The sequence below is a fragment of the Apis dorsata genome, unplaced genomic scaffold (assembly GCF_000469605.1).
Source record: "Apis dorsata unplaced genomic scaffold, Apis dorsata 1.3 scaffold_161, whole genome shotgun sequence".
NCBI classification, from domain to species: Eukaryota; Metazoa; Arthropoda; class Insecta; order Hymenoptera; family Apidae; genus Apis; species Apis dorsata.
In genome coordinates this window covers 289,126-299,753 of record NW_006263450.1, presented here as the reverse complement: position 1 = coordinate 299,753, position 10,628 = coordinate 289,126, and the positions used below count along the sequence as shown (strand labels likewise).

The window sequence follows — 10,628 nt, the reverse complement described above, 5'->3', positions numbered from 1 at the left end:
TTATTATTATTATTATTATTATTATTATTATTATTATTATTATTATTATTATTATTTCAACTCCATCAATCTTTGTCAAAAAGTTCACGCTTCTTATCGATACATTCACAGATCCAGATATACATAGTTACGCTTTTTGCGGATCGTAACTACGGCTTCTTCTCCGCCGTTGGCTCCCGGCGATATCTGCATCCTCGACTGCAAAGCCCCCGCTTATCGATTTCCCGTAACGTTATCCTCGACCCGCGGACGAATAGGAAAATGTAAAACTGCAGGAAGCGAGAGCATCTGGTGCATGTGTTGGGCAAGTCAGCTGTTGCACTCGTTGTTGCACTCGGTTAAATCGGATGGAACACAAATACACGATGTAGCGGAACAACAGCAAGCGCGGGGCTTATAATTTTCCCAAGGCAGAAACTAGAGTTTCGAAACTAGAGTTTCATCGATTTCGATGAATTTTCAAAATGCTTCCTGCGTGATTTCACGAGTTGTATCGTTATTTGTTTATATAATATTTTTAAACGTTAATATAAACTTGATCTGGATTAAAGATTAAAATCGTTAATAAATTTAACGAATATTGGGGAAGCATCAACATTTTCGTGCGTAGATTGTAAATTTCGATACGTTAGTTTAATATTTCTGATATGCAACGTATTATACGAGATGGAGTCCGTGGCGCGTGAACCCCGGCCCGGGGTCTACACGACCTTCCCCAAAGCGCTCTCTTCGTTTCTCCATGTTATTTCTATTATTATAGATTTGATTTGGAAATTGTTTGGATTTGAATAAATAAATAAGTAGAATACATTCCTTCCTATTCCAAAATATAAAATTTTGAAAGATTCGAGCGAAATAAACGAATTTTTTAAGTAACGAAACGTTCTCGTAACATTTATAGGAGAGAGATTAATTAACGTTGATCCAGAAAAAGATTACAAAAGAATATTAATTAACACCTGGCTCGAATCGAGATCGCGCTTTGATCCGCCTCTAATGTTTTAATTGAAATAAACCTAGGTGTTAAATTCTGCATTGTGAAAATTAAGCGAACTGCTCTCAGAGATCGAATCTTTTTTTTTTTTTTTTTTTTTCAATTCTCCAACCGTATATAATGGCTATTGTCGGCTCTCTCGTCGGTATTTATTACCTCGTCGTTGCTCAACTTCGTCACGCTCTCGTCTCCCTTCGAACGAAAGTTCATTGTGTTCGAAAAGAGGCAGAGAATAAAATGCATTATTCATTTTATCTCGGTGACTGTGGATCGGTTGAATCAATGTTTCACTTGGAAAGAAGAAATAAAGAAAATAAAGAAGAAAAAAAGGAGGAGAGAAAAAGGGGGGATAAAAACGAGGGGACGCGCGACTACATTGTTCGTGCACAATGGACTCGAACTCGGTTATATCGAAAAAAAAGAGGGGGAATGAAAAATACCATCCCAAATGTACTCCCTGTTCATAACAATCCGAGTATTGGCAGTTTCCAGTTTTTTCAACTCTTTTGTCCCCACCGTCCGCTTGATTCAAAATCGCGTGTAAAATTTATCTCCACAGATGGGACGGTTATTGTTTTACAAGCGTAATCGTTCGTAACACAAAAAAAAAAAAATAAAAAAAAAAGAAAAACTGGTCATTTAGGATCAAACAATTCCCAAGGGGGAATAAATTGCGCGTGATTCAATACATACAAGTGAAATCAATTTTCGAATCCGCGTTGTCCACTCACTTTTTTTTGCTTTTTAGTCAGTTCTCCAATAACAATGAACGTTGTTAATTGTATTTTTTAAATGAATTAAATCTGATAAATGATCGTTGATAAAAAATTGATGATTTATAGAGAGGAAAAATTCTCGATATAAACGTTCAATCGATTTTTTTTTTAATATTCAGCCATACGAAATTCGCTCCATATTGTTGATAATAATTAGCTTTATAATCTTATCCTCGATAATACATTTCAAGAAATTTAACGAGTTATATGAGATATCATTTCTAAAAAGTTCAGGTTCCAGGTTTCGTTGTAGCAGGTTAGAGAACGGCAATAATTGTGCAAAAGAATTTTGTCAAATTGATCAAATTTCACAGTCGAAAAATCCATAGTGGTGTCCACTGTGGATCCCTGTGTTTTTCTATTTCACGTGTCGAAAATAAACGACGCGCAAACGATTGATGTAAATTTTTAAGCCCTTTGACGAAATTCAAATTGAATTCTGAAACTGGACACGGTCAATTAACATTCGTCGCGAGAAAATCAATTTTCACACGATGATAGGGAAAATAATTATCGTTGGTGGCATCGTTCAATTTCTGGCGCGTGCCGTTTTTGAATGGATTCGTGTTTGAAGTGCGAGAGATCTCGAGTCTCGAGTGTTAAAAATTTCGTGAAACGCGTGACATCCTGTTCAACTCGATTCTCTCCAATTATATTAAAAAAGAATTGGGAAATTTTGTTTTCAAAGATAACACGAATCGAGAAATTAAAAAGAAGAGATCCAATAAAGTGAGCATTATAGACAATATTTAGAAAATTAAAAAGTACAACTTTTCTTTTGTAATTACATCATAATAAAAATATATAATCCTATATTATATTATATATATATACGAAAGAATCGAGAGGATCCTGTTAAAATTTTTAACTTAAAGAAGAGATCCATAACTATATATAGAAAATTAAAAATTCAATTTCTTTCTTGTAGCTATTACACCATAGTACTAGAAATATATAATCCTACATATATTATATTATATTATATATTCAAAAGAATTGAGAAGATTCTGATAAAATTTTAACTTAAAGAAGAGATCTCTAAAAGTCCAACTTTTCTTTTATAGCTATTACACCATAATAGAAATACATAATCCTATATTATATTATATAATATCAAAAGAATCGAAAGGATCCTATTAAAATTTTCACTTAAAGAAGAGACCATGCATAAAAAATTAAAAATTTCTTTCTTGCAGCTATTACACCATAATAGAAATAATCTTATATTATACACACGAAAGAATCGAGAAGATCATTAAAATTTAAAATTTTAACTTTTCTAATTGTTTCCTCCACTGCAGCATTTTAATAGAAATAAAATAATCCTGGATAATTTTACGACTGTCTACCAACTGTCCATTAAACGAGGCAACAATCGTCTTTCTAAACATCCAACAACGCAACACGTTACGTTTAAAATAACGGTGACAAGATCCCTTAAGAGAAGCTGCAAACATTCCAAGAGCCTTGTGCACCCCGGTAAGGGGTGAAACGAGCGAGGATTCAAGTGGTCGGTCCGGTTGCCTTTCTCACGGCGCCGGGGCTTGAAAAACACGAAGAGCACGAAGAGCGCCATTCCCGCCGCCTTGATGACCGTACAAAAGAGGCCTGCTGAGAACACACATAGGTAGCTCAACAGGTAGCACGCACAAGTACCTTCCTCCCTCCTTTTATATTCTCGACGAGCACGACGACCCCCTTCCACGCACATTTCCAATCTCGTCTAAAACGCGTTGAAAATTCATCCCTATACACAGATCTTCATCTGCGATGAGAAATTGAATCTCGAATGATCTTGTTGAAAAGGATTTTTCGTCGTCGTTCGTTTAACATATTTTCGTTATTCGATCCTTCCTTTTTTCGAAAACAAGAGAGAGGATTATAATTGATCTTATAAAGGATCTTGAGAAAAAGTAGAGAGATAATGTAATAAACTGATTCTTCTTATCAAAGAAGAATTGGATAAATCCAAAAAATTGGACTTGTCTTCTTGAGTTTATTAATGTGTATAATATATATATACTTATAAAACTTAGTACGATATATATACTTATAAACTTAGTCACTTTTGAAAATGGGGAAAATGTTAATCGATATATAATAATAATAATAATAATTAAAAAAAAAAAAAGAAACAACACTCGACACTCGTTGATTTACATTGCGCAATTTTCAATTCAAGACAAATATTTTCTCGTGCCTCCCGAAAAAAGTGGAAGGTGGAAAAAAAAAAAAAAAAATCTCGTGCGATATATTCTCTAGAAGATCTCCGCGTATATAATGACATTAAAAAAAAAAAAAGAAGAAAAAAGGATCCAAAAAAAAAAAAGGACAGGCCAAGAATCCTAACCCAAGGCCGGGAAAAAAAAAAAAAAAAACCCCCGTGCGATATATTCTCTAGAAGATCTCCGCGTATATAATGACATTAAAAAAAAAAAAAGAAACACCACTCGACACTCGTTGATTTACATGGCGCAATTTTCAATTCAAGACAAATATTTTCTCGTGCCTCCCGAAAAAAGGGGAAGGTGGAAAAAAAAAAAAAAAAATCTCGTGCGATATATTCTCTAGAAGATTTCCACGTATATAATGACATTAAAAAAAAAAGAAGAAGAAAAAAAGGATCAAAATAATACAAAGACTAGACTAGAAATCTTACACGATGACGAGAAAAAAAAAAATATATATGTATGTATATATATATATATAACACGATTATGTGTAAAATCGATCGTGTCGCCACACAACGGAGCACCGTTTCAATTAATCAAATTCCAACGGTATATCACAATCGTTGAAATCCCCATTCGCGTGACATTTTCGGGGGCTGGAAGGCAACGTGATCACGATCGAACGATTATTCGCGTCCTGCCTATCCTGTCCCAATCTCGGGTTCCGGAATCCATCCCCCCCCGAATCGCCGAAATCTCCTTGCCGACCTTTGTCATTATCGGTTGAGAACAGCATCTCCCTTAGCATCTCCAACAATTCCACCTCGTTCTTCTCGCCCAGCTCCTCGATTACGCGCAAAGCGTCCAGCATATCCCCCCTCTGCGTCATCTTATCGCCAAAGTCGCTCAATTTGGTGGGCATCCTTCCTCCCATAGTCCTCGCTATCACACCGTCCACCATCTCCCCCTCCTCGTTGTCGCTCACCTGCTCCTCCGCTGCTTTCTCCAACGCTTCCTCTATCACGTAAGTTCCCATGGTGTTGCCACTCTTCAACGAGGTTTTGCTACTCCCGTGCTTCAATTCCTCCTCCTCCTCCTCTTCCTCTTCCTCCTCCACCTCTTCCTCTTCTTCTTCCTCCTCTTCTTCCTCCTCTTCTTCCTCCTCTTCTTCCTCCTCCTCCTCCTCTTCCTCTTCATCCTCTTCATTCCCCTGCTCGTCCTCGTCGTTCTCGCTCTTCCCCCCACCCACGTTGCCCTCGATCTTCTTCTGGACCCTCTCCCTGGGTTTCATCACCCTCTTCTCCCTCACCTCCTTGATTTTCGGCGAGTAAGAGGGGGAGGAGGACAGGGAGGAGGATTTAGAGGGCGAGGACGAGATTCTTCTGTTCTTCCGGTCCGAGGGCGAGGATTTCTTCACCCTGAACGTGGAATTGCCACCGCCCCCCTCCTCCTCGAGATCGGAACGGGCGTAAGTCGACGACTTCTTGTCCGGATTTGTTAACGGCTCGTCCACCACCGTTATCCTCCCCTCGTTCCCAGACTCGTCCTCCCTTCGCCCACCGGTGATCACCTTCCTCTGGGAGAAGACGGTGGTTATCACCGTTTGCTCGCTCACGAACAGGTTCACGTTCTGCTTCGCCGTCGCCTGGTCCTGCGAGATCGCGGAGGCAACGATCTCGTAGCTCCCGTTCTCGAACGAGATCATGCGGAGGGCGTGCGCCACCTGGTCGATGAGGTCGCGGATGTACGACATCATCGGGGTGTCGCCCTCCTCCTCCGTGATCTTCGCGGCCACCTGCAGCTCCTCCAACGATTCCACGAATCTTCCTAATTTGGCCAGGCTTTGACCTTTGGCAGGGAGGGGGGAGGAAAAAGGAAAGGAAAAAGTGGATAATTTTTATTTTTTTTCTCTCCTTCTAAAATTATATTAGGAGATTAAATTAAAAGGAAAAATAAGAAAATATAAAAAGATCGGAATTGGATTGAAAGAAGAATAGGATCTTTGGCAGGGAGAGGAAGGAAAAAGAAAAGGAAAAAGTGGATAATTTTTATTTTTTTGCCTCCTTCAAAAATTTAATTAGGAGATTAAATTAAAAGAAAAAATAAAAAGATCGGAATTGGATTGGAAGAGAAATAGGATCTTTGGCAGGGAGAGGGAAGAAAAAAGAAAAGGAAAAAGTGGATAATTTTTATTTTTTTTTCTTCTCCTAAAATTCTTAATATTTTATATTTCGCAAAGATTAAATTAAAAGGAAAAATAAAAATATATAAAAAAATCGGAATTGGATTGGACAAAGAATAGGATCTTTGGCAGGAAGGAAGGAGGAAAAAAGTGGATAATTTTTATTTTTTTCCTGCTTATAAAATTCTTGATATTTTATATTTCGCAGAGATTAAATTAAAAGGAAAAATAAAAAAATATATAAAAATCGGAATTCGATTGGAAGAGGAATAGGATCTTTGGCTGGGAGGAGGAGGAAAAAGAAAAGGAAAAAGTGGATAATTTTTATTTTTTTCTCTCCTTCTAAAATTAAATTAGGAGATTAAATTAAAAGGAAAAATAAGAAAACATAAAAAGATCAAAATTGGAAGAGGAATAGAATTTTTGATAGGAGGAAGAAAAAGAAAAGGAAAAAGTGGATAATTCTTATTTTTTCCCCTCCTTCTAAAATTAAATTAGGAGATTAAATTAAAAGGAAAAATAAAAAGATCGGAATTGGATTGGAAGAAGAATAGGATCTTTGGTAGGGAGGGGAAGGAAAAAGAAAAGGAAAAAGTGGATAATTTTTATTTTTTTGCTCCTTTTAAAATTCTTGATATTTTATATTTCGCGCGGAGATTAAATTAAAAGGAAAAATAAAAAAATATAAAAAGATCGAAATTGGAAGAGAAATAAGTATAGCAAGAGAAAAAGGGATATAATAGGATTACCGCTTAACAATAGTTAGAGTTAACAAAGAATTAATCGAGGTAAACCCTCCTAGATTTCGCGTATTCCTCTACGCGTTGGCGCTCTTGTACCGTTCACTGGTGGAAAGAAGTCTCGCGGGACGGGATCGGGGCAAAAGGGGTTGCCTATCTCCATTTCAAACGTAATAGCAAAAAAGCTGATAATTTGAATATTCAAAATCGTAAAAATTATTTTCATTCGTCGAGTTTTGGATAATCATCCAAGATTGGAAGCTGAATATTTTCGAAATTATCTATAATATAGCCTGGCTTATTCATATATATTATTATCTCATTATTATCTCATCTACTCGAATACGAAATTACATTTACAATATAAATTAAAAATTTCGTTAAAATTAGCCTACGTATATTAGAGAGAAATAAAAAGAATTTTTATATCATATCGATACATTAGAATTCTCTAGGATTCTATGTCTAATGCATTCCTTCCAATCAGACCTGCGAGACTTATTTCCACCAGCGAACTGCATGTATCTTGATAAAAACGCTTTTGTCTTTTTTAATGGCAACAAGTTGAAAAAGTTAACCGAGTTAAAAATTTCGAACAAAGTTACTTCAAGTGATTACTTAAATATAATCTCGCCCTCTACGATTATTTCCAATTATTATTAACAATTATTTCGAGCAATGAAATTATCAAAGTAACTTTCATTCGTAACCTCAACTATTATATTAAATTTTGCAACTTTTTGACGATTTTGTCAAACAAATCAGACACCAATGATATAATATTGAATAATAAATAATTATAACCTCACCTATCAACAACCTTCCGTTCAGCATCCACTTCTTAGAATTACCTTTCGTGGCCGCGTCCACGCACCTGAACCCCATCTCCATCGCCCTCTCGTACTTGCCAGTCTCCAAATAGCATCTTCCAATCTCGTGCCTGATCCAAGCGACCGGGATCGGTTTCTTCAGATCCTTGGCCAGATGCTCCCACGCCTTCGCGGCCGCCTCGAGATGGCCGAAGCTGAGATGCACCTTGCCCAACGTGACCAACGAGCGACACAACAGATTCACGTCCGCGGTGCTCTTCGACAAACGGATCAAACGGGACACGCTGCACACGGCGCGGTCGTGCCTTCCCAGGGCGACGTGGATCAGGGACAGGTAATGATAGGCCGCTATCTGGTAACGCGTGGGATCATGGAAACCTCCCGAAACGAGTAACAACTCCTGGGCGATCTTCAACGCGGACGACATTTTTCCAGAGTCGAACGACGCTTGGAGATTCTTCAACGACGTCTCGGCGAGATTGTTCATCTGTTTGTGCGCCATTTTAGATTTTGCCAGCTGATTGCTCGACACACGGGGGGACGGTTGAGTTTTCCAGTAGCTTTTGTGATTGTCGAAGTAGCTGTTCCGTAATTGGAAAGGGAAATTCGTTTCTGTTGTATCGCATTGTACAGGATTTGATATTGGAAATTTCGAACAATGAGCAATTAGCGTTAAATTATGTTGTTGTTCGCATCGCCAACGTTAAATCTCGAGGCTTTCGACGTCCCTATTGACGTCGAGGCTTTAAATTCATAAGCCACTGACGGTTCGAATACTTTAATCATCGGTATCGTGGAATATATTCTCATAGACAGATGTGACGAGGCGTAATTTAGGTAGGAAAATCGTCAGAGTGAATAATACACGAATATTCTGTTATTGAGTTAAGTTAGGTTATGTTATATTAAATTAGTTAAATTGGTTATATTAAATTAATTAAAAATGATCCATCCGTCTATTTTCCCTACTCGTTTATTAGAAATATAAAATTGTTGATTGTAATTAGAAAATTTGTTGGAAAAAAGAAACGACGTACCTCAGTACCTCGGGGATCGTCGCGGGTTCCGGCGATTTCTTTAGCTTCTCGTTCGCTATGATGGCGGCGGTTTCCGGACACAGGACTGCGGTCAATTGTTCCCCAGAGATCGGTGAAACTTTCCTCACGGCTTTCGATGGATTATTGCAAGAGCTTATCGTCGCCGCCGTCCTCCTCGCCGCGACACCGTGGCTACTGTCCTTTGGGTACAAGTTGGCCGCCCTATGGTAAAGCACCAACGCCGACTCGTAATCGCCGCTGCAAATTCGAAGACGCGTTCACCGATTCGTTTAAACGAATGTAATTGCCCAACAACGTGGTTCGAACGATATAATTGGACAAAATTATTCTTTTCTGGTTTTTAGCTTGTACGGAGATTTAATTTTTATTTAGAAAACAATATTGTTTTTTATTGTAATTTATCGTTTCGTTAAATGTAACATATATAAAAAAAATTAACGTTGCATTTAATAAATAGAATAAAAAATATATACAAATAAAATGTATAATATAAATTAAAATAAAGTAGAAAGGATACTTGAATAAAAATGAAATTATTATAGTTTTTTTAAATATGATTATAAAATTAAAAATAATATAGTTACAATTAAAGATTTGCTAGTTTTATTTTATATACATTTGAAAGTGAATTTTGTCCACTTAATATACGTTATTCGAATCACTGTGCAACGTTGGTCCAATTGGAAGAGAACGACGTGGAGATTATACGGGAAAAATACGTGAAATTTAAATAATCTCACATTATGAATAAAATCGTGCGATCCTAAAGTGATATCAACTCTGAAAATAGATAGATGGTATTTTGGAACGCATACACCTTTGTGTACAGAGAGTTTCGTTTCTCCGTTAACGAAGACAGGTATAACAATTTCACGTGAAAGGGATACGCGCGTTATTAATAACAGACGCGCGTCAAAACAGTGGGCGTTGCTCGAGGATGATTCACGAAGAACGCAAGAGACATCTTCGGTTTATAAACGCGCTCCATCATCGTGAATATAATTCGAATGGAAATGGGTAGCCGTGTCTGGTTACCGATCGTATGACAGAGTATAAACTTCCGTAATCGTAGCCAGCCGGTAAAGTTACTCAAACCTCCGTGGTTTAAACCGTGGTGGTCACGTGGTCATGCGTCTCCCTCCCCGTGAAAGATCTATCTCCATCGAACGTAACAAAAATATCGATGTACACAGTTTGTGCGTTGTCGTTCATACGAGAAATTCCATAATTCGACGATTATGTAATATTACGATCAATCGTGGGACGAGGTTCGTTGACTTATCTTAATTATTACGAAGAAATTAAAGATTTCATTTTTAAAGAAAAACTTACGGTACGTTAATTTTATTCCATTTCAAAGGAATAAGTTTTAATTTTTAATTATATATATCGTTGAAAATAAATAATTGTTACCTCGACGCTTAATTACATCGAAAGCTTGATTTAATAATAATAATAGGCTTCTGTTTAGATTTAGTCTTTGGATTCAACGAAATGAAATACACAATCGTTTTTCTCTCTCTTTCTCTCTCTAAAAATTCATCTCTCGTTATCGACTTTATCAACGTATACCGAATATACGCAATTCAGATAACCTGAATTTTCTTCCATGTAATTGTTCCTCTCTTTCTCTTCACGTTCTAATTTACTTTCAATTATATTGCACACGTATATCTCTATGAAATAAAATTACAATTACAAAACGTCGAAAATAAACGTTTACACCGGAACTGGGCGAGTTACACTAGTTTAAGTGATGGTATAGTTTGGTATGCGATCTCGTACGAAACTGAAATCGAAGTGAAATTGGACTGGCGAAGATTGAAGACGTCAACTTTCCGATATCGGCCGCCGCTTAAAAGTGACGTTGGGCGGGT

The 10,628-nt window shown here is 37.2% G+C and overlaps 2 protein-coding genes across 2 annotated transcripts in view; one reads left to right on the top strand and one right to left on the bottom strand.

Annotated features, from left to right (window-relative positions):
• The window catches only part of LOC102681152, a 71,937-nt gene that overhangs the window by 48,653 nt on the left and 12,656 nt on the right, over nt 1–10,628 (top strand).
• Nucleotides 4,534–10,628, bottom strand: part of LOC102681418 (tetratricopeptide repeat protein 25-like) — a 6,600-nt gene continuing 505 nt past the window's right edge. Inside the window, exons 2-5 of the mRNA XM_031509495.1 lie at nt 8,731–8,988; nt 7,673–8,274; nt 5,191–5,789; nt 4,534–4,989 (exon numbers count right to left, since the gene is read on the bottom strand). Coding sequence (XP_031365355.1) covers nt 4,534–4,989; nt 5,191–5,789; nt 7,673–8,274; nt 8,731–8,988 — 1,915 coding nt within the window. The remainder of the gene's footprint in view (nt 4,990–5,190; nt 5,790–7,672; nt 8,275–8,730; nt 8,989–10,628) is intronic.